The sequence below is a fragment of the Takifugu rubripes genome, chromosome 18 (genome assembly GCF_901000725.2).
Source record: "Takifugu rubripes chromosome 18, fTakRub1.2, whole genome shotgun sequence".
Lineage (NCBI taxonomy): Eukaryota > Metazoa > Chordata > Actinopteri > Tetraodontiformes > Tetraodontidae > Takifugu > Takifugu rubripes.
The window spans coordinates 6,937,406-6,956,404 of record NC_042302.1 but is presented as its reverse complement, the minus strand read 5'-3'; the positions used below and the strand labels follow the sequence as shown (position 1 = coordinate 6,956,404).

Genomic DNA, 18,999 nt, shown 5'->3' with positions numbered 1-18,999 from the left:
TGATTCATTTTTCTGATATTTTCAATGTTCTTCGCTGCGTTTGGTGTCGAGAGGAACAGAATGTGCAGTTTTATTGATGGAAAAAGCATCGAAATGACCTCTCTGTTGGCTTATGTGCTAATTATATTCCCAGAAAGTCATTGAAATTGGTGTTTGGACATCAGTTAAGAGCCAATCGCAAGTTTAAAGTGATGAAAGGAAGCAACAACTCAAGGAGACAAATAAAAAAAAAAAACTTCCTATGAACCCAAGAAGCAACAGAAATTGTCAAAAAAAAAACCCACCTCTTATCATAAGTAAGAGTCAACAAGTGGCTCTGTTTGTGGGAACCCTTTGACTTACACATCCTTGCTCATTTCATTATTTTTTTAAAGCGGAAGTGACGTGCGTCATTTTTAATCTCCATGTGTCCTTTAAATTCCCATTTTTGTGGTATTTGGAACTTGTCTCCTGTCTGTCCTAATGAAGACGTGCGTAAAGGCGCGTCATTGTGGACGCGTTAAAGGTGTTTAGGTGTGTACAGTAGTTCCAGGTCAGATTTAAAACTGTTGTTAATATTATTGTTCTTGGTTCCACGGTTTGGTTTGAGAGTCACATGACCCCTGGAATGAGCCAGAGCAGCTTTCCCGACCGTAAACCAGGCAGCCTGGATACCGCCTGGGACCCAGTGGAGCCGCTGCTGGTGTTGCGGTAATCGTGCTACTTTTCTTCAGAGTGCACGACCACATGACCGAGATCAGCGCGTAATTCGGCACATTTTACGCTCCATTCCGCGCGTCGTCTGCGTATTTTGCGCATGGTCAAACTAAACGGCACGAACCCCCCCCCCCCCACACACACACACACACACACACACCCTCATCCCCCCTCCCTTCCAGGTCCCGCTGCGAAAAGTGTTCCAGTTAATTTTAAAACCGCATTGAGGTGAGAAGGTTTTTCTTTTCAGTGTCCAGACTGGATTTGGATCAGATGCTGCAGCTTCCAGGAGCGTCCATTGAACGTTTTGAAGAGTTTGAAAATTTCTCTTCCCCCCCCCCCCCTTCCCAGTGAAACCACGTCATTCTGACAACCTACTCCCATTTTTCCCTCCTCGTTGGACCGCTCTCCACGCCAGTCTCCGCGGCTTCGGGATTTCTGCCTCCTCAGGGCAATCATGATGACCGGATTCCGGCTTAATTTTACGCCGCTGAAGGAGCCTCTTGGTTTCGTTAAACTTGTGGAGTGGGTAAGCTCGACGTGTCTTTACATTTCTACCAAACCTGGGGGCTGGGGGGGAGCCATGATCACTCCAGTTGATTTTTTTCCTCCCCATTTTTTCCATTTTGGGGGGGGGGGGGGGGGGTGAGAACCCTAAACTGATCTGTTGTCGGTGATGCTGGTCCGAAATGATGTAAATGACTCGTTGTTTACAAAAAAACGCCGCTTTAATAGTTTTAATTGAGGTTTAAATGTATCAACAGCTTCATTTCACAGTTTAAGGCGTCATTCCAACGGTTGCTAGGCACCAGTTGTGCGCGTTTCTGATGTTTATCATCGGGGAAATCCAAGCTTTTCAAGACGCGACCGTAAAATAGTTGCAGCTGACATTTTTCTTCCTGCATCAGCAAACGGGGATTCTTCACGGACACCCTCAGCTCGGGTATTTCCGGCGGATTCTGGATGATTCTGGACGTGTCCCGCTTCAGGAGTCACTGATTAATTCTCCCCTCACCAATAATTGACTCCAGTCGGGGCTCAGAAAGTTTTAGCGGCGCCGTTTTTGGCCCGGTAATCAGTTCTGCTCCACATAACTGGGTCAGAGGAATCCGGTGTGGGGTAGCGATGGTTCCGTGGCCCTTCCGTTTACACACACACACACACACACACACACACACTCAGAGAGAGAGAGCAGCAAAAACATCTAGTCATCTGACTCAGAACAAGGCTGTGTGTGTGTGTGTGTGAGTGTGTGTGTGTGTGTGTATTATCAGTCCCATGATCTAGAATAATACATTTTCCAGGCAGGATACACGAAGAAGGTGCAAAAGAACAGCTGAAACACCCAGTGATCCATAAAATGAGTCCAAATCCAACATTCTGGTCCCACCTGCAGCACGTTAACAGAGCGAGTGCATCGCTAACGCCTCCGTAGCTGCTGTCACCGACATAAACAGGATATAAACAGGAAGTATAACAAGCCCAGGCTGTCAGGACCAGGGTCTTTCAACATCCATTTGCCTTCCTTAACCTCGTTCATTTGGGGGACGTGCACGCGCGTCGCCGCTGGTTCACGCTGGGCTGCAGAGTCAGTGAAACGCCGGGGCGGCGTCCCGCTCCGGAGAGCAGGAAGTGGCAGCGTGGGACATCTGGAGAAACATCTGGAGAGGAGGTTTTTTCGCAGACGAGTCCTGCGGCGGCAAGTCCGCCGTCAGCACATTTCAGCAGCGTGAGAGTGTGTGATGGGCTGGTGTGGAAGGTCAAAGGTCGGAGGGAAGGCCGTCATTTCAAACGGCTTCTTTATTGAACATAGAACATTCATGTTGAGGAACCAAGGTTCATCCCGCTTGACACGCTTTAAAATGTGTCAAATTCGAGTTTTTACCGGCTCAAACTCCAGTACCTTCGTACCAAAGTTATAACAAGTGACTCCTGTTTTAAAAAGGGCTGTTTTGCAACTCTAAGACAAGAAGTTTTTGGTTTCTAACTGTCACCAAAGCAGCGGAGCAGCTTATTCTGCGTCCTACCAGCAGGGAGAAGCTGAAGGTTTATAGAAATGGGAGACTTAAATGCTATTAGCTGCTATATTTGCTGCATTAAGAGCCAGGCTAACATTAGCCGCGGCGTATTTTTGACTGATTGTTTGGCCGGCCGCTGGTGGAGGGTGAAGCTCGGCAGCGCCTGGAAGAATTCCCTCTGTGTCGGTGTAAAGGAGCGCGTCAGAGTCACACGGCCTCCGTGCTGAGTCAGATGCTTCCTGCCTGAAAGAATTTAAGTGCTGAGCAGCATTACTGCAGCTGCTTTTATTTTTTAAAAAACAACATTTCTCGCACCTTTCCCCTCTCCCGCGTTAGCTCACGGCGATATTCGCCTTCGGAAGCTGCGGCGGATTCAGCGGGAAGAACATCGTGACCGTCCTCTGCGGCGACGGCAGGAACCAAACCCTCGACGCCGACTTCCACTACCCGTTTCGGTGAGAGCCTCAGTAGTTTTGCGTGGTTTTTAGCCCCCTGTGGCGTTCTTAAATGTTGCCGTTTGCTCATCAGGTTAGCCGACGTCCCGCTCGTGGCAGGAAACGCCACCATCTGCAACCAATCTGTGGCCGCGACGCACCTGGTGGGAGACTCCGCCTCCTCGGCGGAGTTCTTCGTGGGCGTCGCCATCGTCTGCTTCCTCTATAGCATGCTGGCTCTGCTGGCCTATTTAGGCTACATGCACGTCTACAAGGACTCGGACTTCGGACCCATTTTTGTGAGTATCGATGCTGCTGCTCATGCGTCCAGCTTTCGTAGCCTCTGACCCGAACCGGGTTTCCAGGACTTCCTGATCACAGCGGGCCTGGTCTTCCTCTGGCTGGTGTGCTCCTCCGCCTGGGCCAAGGGCCTGCAGAACGTGAAGGACGCCACCGGCACCGAGGGCATCTCCTCCACGCTCGCCCTGTGCACGGGGAGCAACGCCACCTGCGAGGTCACGGACTTTGCCAACCTGCGAACCCTCAACATCTCCGTGGTGAGTTGAGGGACCCAGACTGGGCTGATAGGGATCATTAGGAGGGTTTTATTGCTAAATTAGCTGCGTTTCTACTGTTTTGAACGTGGTGACAGAATAAATCCTGAACAATTTGCTGCTGTTGCCCCTCAGCCGTCACGGGACTGCGAGCATTCCCGGAATGTTGCAATTAACCGAGCTTTCCTCTTATTCCCTCGATGAATCCGCCCCTGCGTTGCCCCGCCAGGTGTTCGGCTTCCTCAACATGTTCGTCTGGGCCGGAAACGCCTGGTTTGTGTACAAGGAGACCCGCTGGCACTCCCGGAAATTCTCCTCCCAGCCCGGACCCGGAAGACAGCAGGTGCCGGCGGCAATTTAAAACAGCGACCAAACGTTGTCCCGGATGCAGAACTCCACAGGAAGAAGGTACAAGCGGAACACGGGCACGTGCGCGAGCGCTCGCGCGCGCAGGCCGCGGTCATACACGCAGGAACAGGTGACCTGGATAGAAGGACAACGTCTGGCGTGGAGCACATGAAGCAGCCATATTGTTTTTGTCATTCCTCGCACGTTTACGAGCTACTCGAACCAAGAAGAGCACATTTACTTTCCAAACTCCCCTCTTCCAACCTCCACCCCCCCCATCTCACATTTGGTGTTCTTGTTTCAAACGTTGAGGTACTTTGAGCTCATCTCTGTGTAAAAAGTAAAAAATGCTGACTTTAGAAATGAGCGAACCGCTATATTTTTGACATTTTGTTTGGATGTGAAGCATGTGTGGGGGGGGCTCTCTTCTTCACCGGCTCGTCCTCAGTTGGTCGGGGCGCCATCTAGTGGTTTTCATTGTGTTTTGCAACAACACCTGAACAGCCGTGCCACCTGAAGTGGGATCTTTGTAGCCACAAACTGTCCAAAATTGTACCAGCGATGTAGCGTGCTGGCTAATTTGGTGCTCTATCTGCTGCACTTTAACCCTCACTAGAGTGTCGATTTATGGTGGGACGGCTTCTTGATCCATTCTTGCTTGAGCATTTTAAGTGTTTTAGGTTATGTCCAAAGGTTTTCCTGCTTTGTTAAATAGATACAACCCTTCCGAGTGTTCCGACCAATTTCTTCTTCTGATTTGTTCTGTTTTTCCGCTGATAGATTCCGAGGACATTCAGTCTCTGCTGTGTTGTGATGCTGGAAAACTGTAAGAGTGTTTATTATGGTTTGCCTTTGCGTAAACATTTAAATTTCTGTGGCTTGTCAATCGTTCCTCCACATTTAACCAACCCAACTTTATTCGAGATGTTTATCCTGGGATGTGCACGAACTTTATTGTACCAATTTGTTTTTCCAATAAAAACTGATGTGCATTATTTTGCTGCTTGGTGTTTATTGCACACATTTCTGTGCGTGTGTGTGTGTGTGTGAGGAAGTTTATTTGACCCTCACATCAAAACATTAGTTGCGATTTTCATGAAGTCGCTTCAAAACACAACTTGCAGTTGTCACTTGTGGCCACAGGAGGTCGCTGTAGCCCCACTTGCTTGACCTGTGGAAACCGGGGGGGAAAATCACTCATGGAAACCATGACAACCGAAAAGTCTGGAAAACAACATCAGAATCAGATCCACTTCAGTCGCCAAGTAGACCATGTATACAGGGATTTGACTAGCACAGCCCACTAACAAGATTATGACTTGTAGCACAAAAAGAGAAACGTGTACCTATAAATGCAAGAATAAATAGTCTTATGGAGAAATGATGGAAATGCCACCGGCGTCATTGACTCCTCTTTATTTATTTTCTATTTTGGACGTATTTAATCAATAGAATACAAGATTTCTTTTAAAAAAAGTCTTGACATTGTTTACTATTTGTTTGTCTTTCAATTTCAACTGAACCCCTTGTTGAGTTTCTTAATGGGGGGGGGAATAAACGCCTCAGCAATCCACGCGTGTGCCCGCTGCATACGTGCACTTCTGCACCTTTGAATCAGCCCGGGGAAAGAAACGCAACCGCGCAGCCTTCCGGAAAGAGCCGAGCGCCGCCGAAGATGACGTCAGAACCTCTCGCTCTTTCGTTTTTAGCCTGCTGCGTGCGAAGGAGAGGAGGAGGAGGAGGAGGAGGGGGGTCGACTCTCAGCAAAGCAACAAGACGGAAGAGCAATGGCGACACTGGATCGCCAAATACCAAGTCTGGATACGTTCCTCTGCGAGCCCTGGTCTTCCTTCGTCAGTGCAGCTAAATTACGCCTTGTAGACAGTAAGTTCGACCGTCGGTGGTGGCGTCGTTTCCGCGGGGAAACTGTCGGGAAGTGCGTGCTCCAACTGTCTGTGATTGAGTTGAGTAAGCCCTTTCCACCATGCAGCGTCTGTTTCTGTCAAAGCGCAGCAAAAGTGTCTTGTCAGAAAAAAAGAAATCAAAATAAAAGCCCACGACGAATAGGTTTTTTAGCCGCCGTGCGTGCGCGCCACGGGGACGCTGGTCGTTCCGGCGCGGAGTTCCCAGCACCAGCGTGTGCGTTTGTGCTGCCTTGAACTGTCCAGCTGTAAGTTTTGTTAGCTTTGACAGCTTCGCTCGCCGTCGGAAGAGAGCTCGGCAGCTAGCAGGCTAATGCTAACCCGCTAGCCAGCCGTCAGAGCGGCGTGGCTCCACGCGTGGCCCCAAACTTTGTTGCGGGGGTCCCGGTTTCACCCCCCGTCTCGGTTGTGTTTTCTAGACGCGGACACTTCCTCGGATACCAGCGACGGAGAGCGTTACCGCCCGGGCGAAGCCGCGAAGCTCAGCAGACACGGTGAGGAAGTTGGAGACTTGACGCTGCTGCAGCTCCGGTTTGTTGTGGTTGTGCAGCCTTGACGGTGCCGGGGGGTGAGGGGGGGTCTGGGGTGCACCCCGTCCCTGGAAACACCTCTATTGCCCGTTACCCAGGCTGCGTGCACACATGACCCTATATGCCAACTTCTAAAACATCCTATAGGTTCAGAGATCCACATTAGCCGTGTGCGGTTCCACTGCAAAGTGCCTCCGATTGGCTGTTATAGTGGCTTCGGACCGGAAAAACTGGATTTCTGCAGAAATGGTTGTATGTTAAAATAGTTGGCAAATGGAAGTAGCTTGCAATCAATATCTGCGTTGAACCCGGGAGAACTTGGCGCGCATGTGCAGCTATCACCAGGCTCTAAAGTCCGGGATGTTTGTATTTGCAGTTATGACCAGTCTCTCCTCTGTAATGGAGTATTTCAGATGAGCAGGATAACTCTGGTCCCTCGAGCCAGCCGGGCAGGAAGTCCTGTCGCAGATAGGTTACGGGCTGAAACGGTCCCGCAGCACCCAAAGAAACTGGACCTGAGGCCTTGCATGCCAAAGCTAATATCTGTTTATACCCCATTTACACACACACACACACACACACACACACACACACACACACACACTGCTGACCTGAGGGCATCTTGAACCCTCGTGGGTTTACTGCCTCATAGGTGACACATTTTCCTTCTGTCTTACACAGCAGGGAGATGGCGGTTGTGTGTCAAGAGGTCTGTGGGGCGGCCGGGGGCGAGCGGGTACCTCCGACCTCCCTCCGGGCCCCGGCGGGCCCCGGGGCCAGAGGGGTTCCTTTGTGAATCACATATCGCGTATTAATAACCCGCAGGAAGACGAGCCGCACAGTCACACTTGAGTCATCCATGAAAGTCGGAGCGTCACGCTCGCCAAGCACGACGCACGTCTGACGTGCGAACGCAGCCGGGGAAACTCTCCTCGGTCTCAATATCCCTGAACGCGTTCCTCCCACACACACACACACACACACACACACACACACACACACACACACACTCTCTTGCCTCTCTGAGCCAGACCAGAGCGGCGTTTCCAGAACTGCAGATCTGCTGGCAACACGACACTGGAGGCCCGCTGAGAGCGATACCCACACACACGCAGACATCGGCGAGGCCCACAAACAAACAGAGGGGGGAGGAGGGGGGGGGGGGTGGACACGCACGCCGTCAATGCTCCGTTTCTAAGTTTGACCGGCTGGACGCTGAGGAGCTCAGCAGGTTTTCACTCGCTGGCATCTGTGCGCGCAACAAGTGTGTTTAAGGCACGAAATGAAGCACTTAAAAAGACAGAACTGCGGATGTAATTCAGGCTGTTTGTGAAGAAAAGTTCAGAGGCTGGCGTGGAGTCAAGGTTGAGGCTTAAAGAAATATCGGAAATTGCAGCTTTTGTGGCGTCTTCTGCACTACAAAGTCACTGAATAATGGCTGTAACAATGCTAACACCAAGCTAACATGGCTAAATGTGCAGCGTGCATGAAAATAAAGTGTCCCGAGTGGGGGAAAAAAGGCATCAAACCTTTAATTGTAGATGTTTGATGGCATGAAACGTTGTCGCCCGTTATCATTAACATAGTTGACTCAGTTTTTTGGGGCTGATAAGAACTCTACCAGGAGGTGTCATGCTAACGTCTTCCCCTCCAGCCGTGCAAAAGCGCTCTAACGGCTGCCAGATTTGGCCTTTTCGCAGAGCCAGGTTGCAACATTCGCTGGCAGCCGCCGCCACTGTTTACCCAGATATTCGGTGCAGGGCGGGTACTTAGGCACGCCAAAAAATACGGTTTAATCTGACGCCACGTCGCTTCCCCGAAGAAACCTTCAATATTCTGTAGAGCGCGCTGAAGTTATCTTGATCTGGCGATATGTAAAGTCCCCCCCCCCGCCCCCAGCTGCACCATGTTTGCCAGCCGTTCCTGCTCGGCAAACACGGTGGGGAGGCGATTGGCTGAAATCCACCAGTCGGCTGAGGAATGACCCCCCCCCCCCCCCCCCCCCCCCAGGCCAACCATCCTAATCTGCCTGATTTTGCCTGATTTTTCTGGCCACTAACGAGATGCGGACTCGTTACTGTTGGTTTGTTGTGGTGTTGACACGGCTGGAGGTGCGACCTGTTGATTTATTGCCATATTTGGGATGAGGGCGGCCCGCCGTGCTGACGCCCGTCTGTCGTCTCTTCCCAGACATGCTCCGCCGCCGCCACGTCCCAGCTCTGGAGGAACTCTGTCTTGTCGTCTGCCACGTCTGCAGCCAGGTGGTTACTCCCCAAGGCATCCTCGCACACTATGGTAAGGCCCAGCGCCCCGCTGCATCCTGGGAGCTCGCAGGGATGCCGGGCAAACACGCCGCCGCGGGACCTGTCGCATTAGTGGAAAAATATCAGCTCGTCCCTGCAGGGCTGTTTAAACACCCCCCCCCCCCCCCCCCCCCCCCCGCGCCATCCCTTCCACACACTAATAGAGGCTGAGACGCACTAAATAATTCACGCCACCGTTGACCAGCTGGAAGATCGAGCACAGATTTTCTGTTCTTGATTCAGCAAAATAATTAGGTTTTACCGGAGCGCCGCAGCCTGGCGATTGATATCCGGCTCTGCGGCGTCTCGCTACCTATAGCACGCGCCCCATCTGCTAGCGGCACGTGCACAGGCCTCTAATGAACGCACACTTCCTCTCCTTCCCCAGCGGAGTGTTCCTCTGTAGAAAGAGGTCAGCGGTGTTCCGAGACGCGCGCTCTTTCAGACTCCCGGCGAGCGCCGGCGTTTTGCCCCCCCCCCCCCCCTCCCAGGCCCATCACCCCGCCGTTGGCAGCGCTCCCGCTACACGACACGCGCTAAGTCAGGAGCAACTGATCCGAAACGCAGGCGGGCAAATGTGGGAGTCTCGATGGTTGGAGACCAACTTTGAGCTCCTGCTTAAATCTGAAGTATCGTGACCCCCCCCCCCCCCCCCAAACACACACACATCTGCGGAGTCAGAACCTCGCCACAGTCTCGTGATGTTTTATGCATTTCCTGCCATTGTGGAGCGTTCCCGCCGCGTCATCGAAAGCATCCGAGTGCCACCGCTTTCCCGCGGTGGGTGGGTGGGGGGGGGGGGCACCTTTAAATACCGCCACTGCCGTATGAGAGTCCTTTTTATTCATGGCCCTGACTCGCTGGGACCCGGTGAATGCTTGACCTGCCCACCGAATCAGGTTTACATGCACACAAACGCATGAACGCGTGCTCACACACACACACACACACACACACACACACACACACACACACACACACGTGGGAGATGATTGGCCGCCTCGGGGATCAGCGGCTCACAGATTTACATGCCTAGTTTGCTGCTCAAGCTTCAGCGAGTGGAACCAAGAGGCTCCAACTTAAGCCGGATAGTTGTTTCATACGCGCCGCGGCTCGTGTACGTAAAGGTTAATTTACAGTCTACGCCCGCTCCATTTAGCGGATTTGTGCATTTAAATCTCCTTAGAGTAAAGAAAGCATGTGGATTGTTAGCGGTAGCTACGCTGGGGCGTGGGATAAATCCCCCACGGTGGCGTTCTCCCCACGCTCTGGAATAATGAAAACATGCGAGATAAATGTGGACGGTGATGTACAGATCTCACTGTAGGTGGAAGGGACGGAAGCACGCGCGGCTAAGTTAGCGCTGCGGATATTGGAGCGCGATACCTACGCGTTTTCCACGGAATGCTGCATTAATGGAAGAAAAGGCAGAAAAGGAAAAACCCCCTTTGTGGTTTAACCGAGTGTCCGGAGCCTTCGCTCAGGTCACATGACCCGCGTCTGCCGTTGGCAAAAGTCGCTCTTAACCACAGAAAGGCGGTTTCATCAAGGTGCGACTTTTTAAAAAGCCTTTTTTTCATGGAAGGCTGCAACATTTGAGCGCCTGAACTCTTTTGTGTGACTTTTAATGTCGAAAAGAAGCTTCCATGATGTGGTTGGAACAGAAACTCAGACAGTTGTCAGTCGGAGGTGAAACCTTCCGCAATGTTAAAATCAGTGCAGAGGAGAAATACCATGACGAAATGTTGAAGACGCGGTTATTCCACTTGATATGCAAGTGTTGGCAAACAGATGGAGCGTGTTTTTGTAATTTCCCTCACACTATTTACCTGCCTCAGCCTATTTACCTATCCTCCTGGGGGCCTTCCTCTTGTCTTGCTGGTGATGCAATCACACAACAGTCATAAACCATCCTTGAGATGTGCTTAGCTGCGCCGCGACATGCTAATATCTCCAGCAGGAAGTAGCGAAACGTGGGGCGCCCCCCGGCCCTCTGGGTGTAAATAAACCTTCATTTGCCTTCTGGCTCCGCCCACAAGATGAGTCAGCAGCCAACCCTGTGAGTGGCCGGCCGCTCGGCATCTCCATAACGACGGGCCAGCGGAGGAGAGCGGCTAGCGCGGACGCCCTTGCAGCGGCGACCTTGCCCGGTCAGATGATCGTTGTGAGCGCGCACTTTGCTCCTGCGCATCCCAGCGCAGCTGCCGTCACTTCCTACTGGCCTGTTTACACACCTGCAGTGCACAAACACACGCGCAAGGTCACAATTAGCGCCCGCCTAGCGCCCGTTTTGGCTCGCTGCTCCGAAATGATGGGAGACCTCCTGTCTCACTGTTAAACATCACTGCTACAGAAGTCTAACCCCTCCCCCAGCCCCTCCCCCCCCCCACACACACACCTGTTGGGCAGTGTGTTTGCTCATTACACCCTTCACACACGTCTCTGTGGGCGATGATAGTGCGAGGATGCAGACTCCTCCCTCCAGCTCTTGTCTTCACGTTGACCGTGACCCGGATGGCGAGCTCGCCGCTCCATTATCCCGATTTAAAACGCGTCCCGCCTGAACTTTGGCTCCTTTCACTTTGAGGTTTATTTGTCGTCGTGATGGAAACGCCCGCATCCGTTCGAGCACCTGCCGAGCCCTCGCCGCCTCTCGCGGACGCCACGAATCCCACTGAATCCGTCACGGGAATTTCCCACGTTTTCCTCTGCCTGTTTCCTTTCACCTCCGTGTCCATTTTGGGGGGAGGAGGGGGGGGGGGAGTTTTTTTTCTGACCTGTCGATCCCTCTGTTTTCACTCAGGTAGCTGGGGTGTAGTTTCCCTGTGAGGCAGTCAGAGAGACACCCACTGTCCTGGACCGCACCCCCCCTCCCCCCGCTCCCTCCCCACCCAGAGACATGCATAGCAAAAACCGTAAGTGGAAGCCGCCGTCCTTCGCCTCTCTCCTGCTCCACCCCACACACGTCCCTGCTTCCTGTTCACTCAGCTTTATTTGTGTTAACACTAGAAAGGTTTTCGACACTGTGGGGGGGGGTGGGGGGGGTGCTAATCAGGATATAAACGGTACTTATATGTGACGGTTTGATGTGTGCTCCTATTTTTTTCCTTTTCCAGAGAAGCGCCACATCTCCCCTGTCCCTTCCCGGAGCCCCCTCGTCCCCATGAAGCCGAAGACGCCCGCGGTGGCCCCCAGTCCCGGGGACACGCTGGCGTTCAGGGTGCCCAAAGACTACCCTCACTCTCGCTTCAGCAAGGCGCCGCTCGCCGTCTACCCACCAAAGGGAGCGCGGAGCAAAACCTGGTGGGTGCAGCCTCTTTTCCAGAGTTTCCTTGTTTCCTTGTTTAAGTCCTCGTGTCCTTTTTAGTGTGTCTCTCCCAGTTGTAAGCCTGGAAAAGATGCCCTGCCTGAAACAGTCCGACTCGGCCTCCCACTTACGCCTCAGCACCTCCTCCCCTTCCTCCCTCAAACCTTTCGCCTCCTCGCCATCCCAACGTTCCAGCGAGAAGCTGCTGAACGGCCGCGTCAGCGCGGAGGCGTCCACGCCGCGCTCCACCACGTCCCCGTCCTCTCTGAACGGGCGGCCCAGCCCGGCACGGTCGCCCCTGGACAGGAAGACAGCATCTACGCCTTCTCCTTCCTCCCAAGACAGGAAGGCCTCCCAGTCGCCCGCCCCTTCTCCCCGAGCGGGCGCTCCACTGTCGGCGCCGCTGGAGAAGAGGCACCAGAACGGAACCAAGAGCTGCTCCAGGTCCCAGAAACGGCTCTCAGGTCAGTTTGGAGATCAGCTCCCTCCCGTCGTGTTGAGCGGTTCCCTCGAGGGTCCACGTCATCTGTCGTCAGCTTCTCCTCCTCCTCCTCTTCCTCCTCTCCTCCTTGGATTCACACCCTCCCATTCACAATCTCCCACTGCCAGAAAAAGCTGCCTCTCTCTGAGTGACCCCCCCCCCCTCCCCACACACACTCACCTATACCTCTTCATCCTCTCGCTCTCTACCTCCTGCCTCGACCTCTTCACTTCTCTTTCACACTCTCCTATTCCGGCCTCGTTTTTTTCCCATCATGCATCTTCTCCTCTGTCGTTTTTTCCCTCCCTTTGGTTTCTTTTCCACGCCAGCAGTCAAATCTTGCTCGCGCGTAGCTCTTATAGACCATTATTGCAAACTGGTGATCATTAACGGAATTTAAGGGTGCATCGACCCACTTCAGGGGTTCAGCCTCCCATTTTAAACTTCATCTATATGTCAGTTTTTTGTACTTTACCTTTAACCTTTACCTCTCTGAGGATGACATAAGAAGCACCCTTTACATTCAAGCAGCCCTGGCAGCGGGCTGACCGCAGTTCCCTCCCCAGATTCTGCTTTAGTTGACTCTCGTACTGCCAGTGAGCCTGTCGGCAGTGATTTGATGCTGCTTGTGGGATCCGCGTAGCTCCTCTGTGCAGTTGGAAGGACGGCTAATAATGTCACCAGGAGGGAGGGAAGAAGACCGCGGCTGAGAGACGAACAAGCTGCCTGAAGAGAGACAAACGAGGCCTGTGTTCCCAGAGAGCCCTGCTGGAAGGAGAGGGGGGAACGGCTGTTTCAATCTGCTGAGTCCGTCTGTTGTTTTACAGGGAGGGTGTTCGATCCCAACAAGCACTGCGGAGTCCAGGACCCTGAAACCAAACGCCCCTGCACGCGCTCCCTCACCTGCAAGGTAGGATGAGACGGGGACGGTTCCCGACCCCCCTCCTCCTTCCACGACGCTGTTTGTTTGCGAGGGTAATAACACAGAAGGGCAGCAGCAGCAGCGCGGTTGTTAAACCCTGACGACGGGCGTCCCTCCCCGACACGCCCCGTCTGCAATTTAGTCAATGCTCAGTAACGGCGGCGAGGCGTTATCAGGCCTCGGCTCGCTGTGATGAGGTAATTATAGATGTTGGATGACGCTACATCTTCTTCCAGGAGTCCGACTGTTTTACACCCATTTAAGTACTCCTAGCAACAATGCTAATCACTTCAAGCTGGTTATAAAGTAATTAAACTCGGGCTCCGGCGCTGATGTTTTTTAGTTGTCGGGGGAAATAATCGGTGAGAAAACCGCAATTACGATCAAAACAGAAGGACGTGAGTTCCTTTTCCCAAAAGTTGATTATAAAAATCCGTCTTAAATGTATGAGAGCTATGACACAAAAACATTATCACTGATTATCCCTATGGTCTTCTTAAGACCTCCTGCTGCCCTGTAGGAGGATAAAATCCCCTAAAATAAGGCTTAAATTCTCCGTGTTGACATCTTAAAGCTCTATTTTGTGCAGTTGTCCTCGTGTGTTTCTACCGGGGGCTTTTTTATAGTCGACAAAAGTGAAAATATTGAGTTTATATTCAGTGTTTGCTGAGACCAGACAGCAGTAAGCCCCCCACATATTAACATAATCTACCGGCGTTAATCTAGTTGGATGTTTGCGGCAGGATGATGAATTGATTTTAACTGTCTTGGATAATCTCTCCTGCCTCCTGCAGACTCACTCCTTAACGCACCGCCGGGCTGTTCCCGGTCGGAGGAAACACTTCGACGTCCTCCTGGCCGAGCACAAAGGGCGGCCGAAGGAGGGTGCGAAGGACAAGGAGAAAGAGCGAGATGGGACGGCGCCGGAGAAAGAAGGAGGCAGCCAGCGGGTCGCAACGCAAGAGACGGCGAGTCCCAGCAAGCCTCACTGCCCAAACGGACGACTGTTGTCCTCTCTGAAGCTACGGCTGGCAAATGCGCACATACCCAGGTCAGATCCCGGGAACACACCTCTGTTTTTGTTTGTTTACTTTAATTTTAATATATTTTCTTTCTAAATTTATTGTTTAAATGCGGTTTAAGTCGACTAGTTTTTTACTGGAGTGGGGAAACGCGGTTTTCCCACCAGGGGGCGCTGTGAACAAGAGCTCCTCGAAGAAGAAGCAATAAATTTTTCCTTTCCTTTTGATGAGCCTCTATTTAAAAAGGGACTCCAATCATGTTTATGTGTACAGATTTTTGGCCTTGTTTCTCATTTCTCTACCCTTTCCTGGACCAACATTTTTAGTGTCTCGCCTTGTTTCCTGTGTCTCTTCCAGGGTTCCAGGCCCCACCAACTGCACCATCAGCTCTGCACCTCCAGCACCAGCCCCTGGCCCAGCTACTAATCCAGAGCCCTCTGCGCACATCTGGGCCGCTGCAGCGGGAGACCTCAGTCGGCTTTCCAGTGACGAGGGGGACGCAGAGACTGCAGAGGACGGAGACAGACCTGCTTTTCACTTCTCAAATCATCACCCTCAGCCTTTAGGGGTCAGTTTTATAACAATATCCATTTCTTTTATGGTCCATTTCAACTTCAAAGCTGCAGTAAGCTTCATTAAAGCATCTCTCCCTCGTTTCAGTGTTGCGTGTTCAGCAGCAGGCTCCTGGGTCGGGGCTACTATGTCTTTGATCGGCGATGGGACAGGATGAGGCTGGCGCTCCAGAACATGGTGGAGAAACACCTCAATGCGCAGATGTGGAGGTGAGTAGGCGTGCACAAACAGCTGTTTAAGTTAATGCTGTAAATTCACAGGAATTCTCAGCAATTCGGGGCCCCCAACGGTGAAGCGCCGGTGTCTCGGCCGCCCCCTGGTGGCTGACTGTTGTCATAGCACAAGCCCCACCTTCCTCCGACCAAACTGAAAACTCATCTGTGCAGCATCACTGGAATTATTTTTAAACACGAAGAGCCCACAAATCAAATAAAAACGGGACTGGTGGGGATTTACAGTGTGGCTGAATATGCAAATGTAATCAAAGAAGGCTTCTAATTACAGCCGAGAAAACACAGCAAGGGCAGAATCTGATGGATGCCGATGACTCATGTAAATAAAAACCGTAAATAGTCTGAATCTATATCCAGTTTTTCATCTCCCTGTTTCAGGAAGGTGCCTTTGGCTCCGGAGAGCTTCCTCTCCCTCTCCTGCTCCGGTACCTCCCCCATCACTTCACAACCTCCGCCCTCCCTCGCCTCTGTCACGTCTCCCTCCTCTTTCCCCGCCAACTCCCTCTTTTACACCGCCACATTTCCTCAGTCCGCGTCTGCGGCCGGAGTGCTCAGCATCCGAGACGCCGCTCAGCCCGCGCCCTCCGCCTCCGCGCCGGCTAAATCCCGCAACGGGGCGCACCGAGCCAGCCGTCCCCCGAAGGACGCGGAGGACACCATAGCGGGATCGAAGAAGCGGAAAAACAACTCTGCGTTTTCGCCTTCGTACTTGTTTCCGAGCCCGGACAATCACAAAAGGAACGGGAGCAGCTATCACTCGACGCCGCAGGGATCGGGAGGGGCGGCGAGGAAGAAGGGACTCGGCGGGGGCGGGCTGTGGAGCAGAGAGAGCGTGATGTCCAAAGGGGAGGGCTCTCAGAGCAGGTGAGAGCACCGCGCACGCCACCGAGGCTTTTCCAGTAAATGTCCCAGTTGTAGTTTTAGGATCACCTGCGCACCTTTTCGGCTCCGCAGGGACGCCCCCCCCGCTGCTCACCAGCCGCCGGCGCCCCGCACTTACGAAGGGGGGAAAGAGTGGAGAAAGAGGAGGAGCCCCACCTCCTTCAGGGGGAAGGCCAGCAAGCTGAGCAGGCCAGATGGGCTGGAGAGTCTGTTTGGGAACAGGAGCGACAGCGGTGGGATACTGACCTCCGGGCCGGAGTCCCAGAGACAAGTAACGGCCGACACGCCTCCTTTTAATCCTGTTCAGCCTTTTCCGGAACGTAAAGACGTTTCTTCGCTTCTCTCCCTGCAGGGAAAGTTACACCACTGATCGCATTTGGGGGGGGGGGGGGGGGGGGTCAACTCTGTCTCGGCCCGTGGCGATGATGACGCACCTCGACCTCTGACCTCCCCGGAGCGGAAATCTCTGATTCCATCTGGAGCTTTTGGGGGCGACGATTCGGGTCGAACGTCTCTGACCGCTACCACCGTCTGTGCAGTGGTCCGCTGAGAAGGAAGAGACGGTCATTTTGGGGGGGGGACGAGATGGTGATTGGACCACCATAGTACCCAGCCTCCATCCTCTCCCACAGCCCACACGATGGAGGGGGGAGAGCAGCTGGACTCGGATGGGTTTAAACCAGTGTCTTCTCTTTTTTAACCTTTTATATCCAGTCAGTATCTCCTTCCACCCCCCACCTTTTCTTTCCAGCATGACCAGGTTTAAAGTGCACTTACTGCCCCCCCCCACAGCTTCACTGACTCCAGAGCAGCCTCCAACAGAGCGGCTCACACAAGGGAAGTTAAAAAACAAGATCTGTGGAAGAAATTGTGTTTGAAAAGCTTCTTTTTTGTCACTTGGGTGTCAGGAGAACCACGAGCTCCACGAGGACTTGCTTCTAAAGGACCGCTGGAGTCGTTTTGTACAATAATTGATCATTCTGAATTAATTTTCTAACTGACCGTCACGGTTTGAGCTACAGAGACGTTTTTGGAGAGAAACATTAGAAAAGTATTATGTTTGAAATTGTACAGATGATGTTGTTATTTTTGTATTTATTAATAATCCCCCCTCTTCCCCCCTGAGCTGAGATGAGGGACTATTTTTTCCTGATACCCGGGCTGGTTTCTCAAAGTCCCAACTGTTTTTTTTTTGTTTTTTTTTATGAGCGTCACATGTTACGCTAGCCGATCAACATGTGGTATGGCCTTGACCTTTGACCCCGCCCGCCTGGGGTCACTCCTAAAGTGTTTTCTTGTCTCTGCCGCATCTCTCACACGCTGAATATGAATGATTCCACCGAGCCGGTTCTCACGCCGCATACTGAGAACACGCAGACCGCTGGCGTGTGCGTGGGAACGTGGCGCCGAGAGCATCGCCGGCACACTTTAGATCACATGACTGGAGGCTTATGGTGACGACCCAGACGCACGAACGTCCTCCTCACCGCTCTGCTCGTGCTCACGAGGGACTTTGGTGAAACCAGAACCCCCGGGGCGTCTTTTCATAGGAAGGGCCCCACATTCCTGTTTTCCTGTGGTTCTGCGCGTTTGTTAAATTGACATTTGTGGGCTTGTTTTGGCTTCCACCGGTCTGCTCGCCAGGCTCCAGCCCGTGCACGCTGAAATCAGAATGCCTTCGCCTCTTCTCATCTGCTCCCGACCTGCCACATTTGCACGTGTTTACAAAAAGAAACTGAATAAAATAAGCTGGGGGGGGCCTGATTGGACCATTCCCTTGGGAACCGGATTTGGTGATAACAGAATCAAGCTAATACCTTCTCAGTCTCAACCTCGCCACGTGGTTTCTGCAGCTCGGTACCAAAAATGGCAAATTTCACTCAAGCTGTCTTTTTTTTTTAGGTGTCAGAAAGCAAGTGAGAGCATTTTGATTTACCCGACAACGACGGCGAGCCGGCGTTCCAACGTGGTACTTAGCAGCCGCTGCGGCGCGAACAGCGTTTAACAGCATTTACGGCTTGTTTGCTTACATGAGCACTAAAGAGGGGTGAATTGTACATAATCAGTAGTTTCTGTTGGGCTTTTTCCAAGTGCTTCCCAGAGAGAGACTTTTTTTTATTTTTTTATTTTAAATTCCCAATCGGATCGTCAGCTTGGCGTTTTTTTTAATTTTACGCTCTATATTTTACACGCATTTCTTCCCGATTGAGGCAGGATATCGTAACGAGGATTCAACGCATTTCATTTTTGACGTTCACACCGGAACGCCGATCTTGGCGAGGCGTTTCATTTTGATGGGAAATTCCACCGACTTCCTGTTTGTCGTGAGACGAGCAAGTAAGCAGCTAAAAGTACAACAGATTCTCATGGATGTTGCTAATTGCCACCGGAGGTTGCGATATTAACTTTTCTAAAGTTTATTATTTTTTTTTTGCACTTTGCCAGACCTTTAACTTCTATTTATAATATTTGAGGTATTACAAAGAAAGCCTATATATTTATAAATATGTTTCTGGCAACTACAGTACATTAAGGTGATGAGTGTTTGTTGGGCCCCTCAGCTGAGTGCACTGTTGTCCGTACCTGATCCAAACTCTGCGGAATGTCTGGAAAATGCCTTGATAGGTTTGGAGTTCCTTTAGTCTGACAGCAGTTGGAGTTCGCACCAAAATAAGTGAATACTTTACTGTCAAATAAGGTCTTATATCCAAGTTTTTATTAAACAGTTGAAAGTGGATGTGGTGTCATGTGTAAATGACAGATTTCGCTTTTGA

At 52.0% G+C, this 18,999-nt stretch overlaps 2 protein-coding genes across 7 annotated transcripts; both read left to right on the top strand.

The window, feature by feature from the left end:
- Positions 1-1,049: 1,049 nt before the first annotated feature.
- On the top strand, positions 1,050-5,045 carry sypl1 (synaptophysin-like 1). Its single transcript, XM_011613416.2, has 5 exons — positions 1,050-1,225; positions 3,051-3,169; positions 3,243-3,447; positions 3,514-3,705; positions 3,932-5,045. The coding sequence occupies exons 1-5, from the start codon at positions 1,154-1,156 to the stop codon at positions 4,061-4,063; spliced, it is 720 nt and encodes a 239-aa protein (XP_011611718.2). The 5' UTR covers positions 1,050-1,153; the 3' UTR covers positions 4,064-5,045.
- A 719-nt stretch (positions 5,046-5,764) lies between these two features.
- On the top strand, positions 5,765-18,960 carry atxn7l1 (ataxin 7-like 1). 6 transcript variants are annotated; one of them, XM_011613415.2, is made up of 12 exons: positions 5,765-5,934; positions 6,392-6,466; positions 8,693-8,797; positions 11,922-12,108; positions 12,173-12,576; positions 13,421-13,503; positions 14,310-14,566; positions 14,895-15,105; positions 15,198-15,319; positions 15,722-16,207; positions 16,298-16,496; positions 16,578-18,960. In XM_011613415.2, exons 1-12 carry the CDS (start codon positions 5,838-5,840, stop codon positions 16,593-16,595), a joined length of 2,244 nt encoding a protein of 747 aa, XP_011611717.1. In that variant the 5' UTR covers positions 5,765-5,837; the 3' UTR covers positions 16,596-18,960. The 6 variants fall into 6 exon arrangements, with proteins under 6 accessions (XP_011611717.1, XP_029681607.1, XP_029681608.1 ...); XM_029825747.1 differs by having other exon boundaries at positions 16,298-18,960; XM_029825749.1 differs by lacking the exon at positions 6,392-6,466 and adding an exon at positions 11,609-11,720 and having other exon boundaries at positions 5,898-5,934; positions 16,298-18,960.
- Positions 18,961-18,999: the final 39 nt, after the last annotated feature.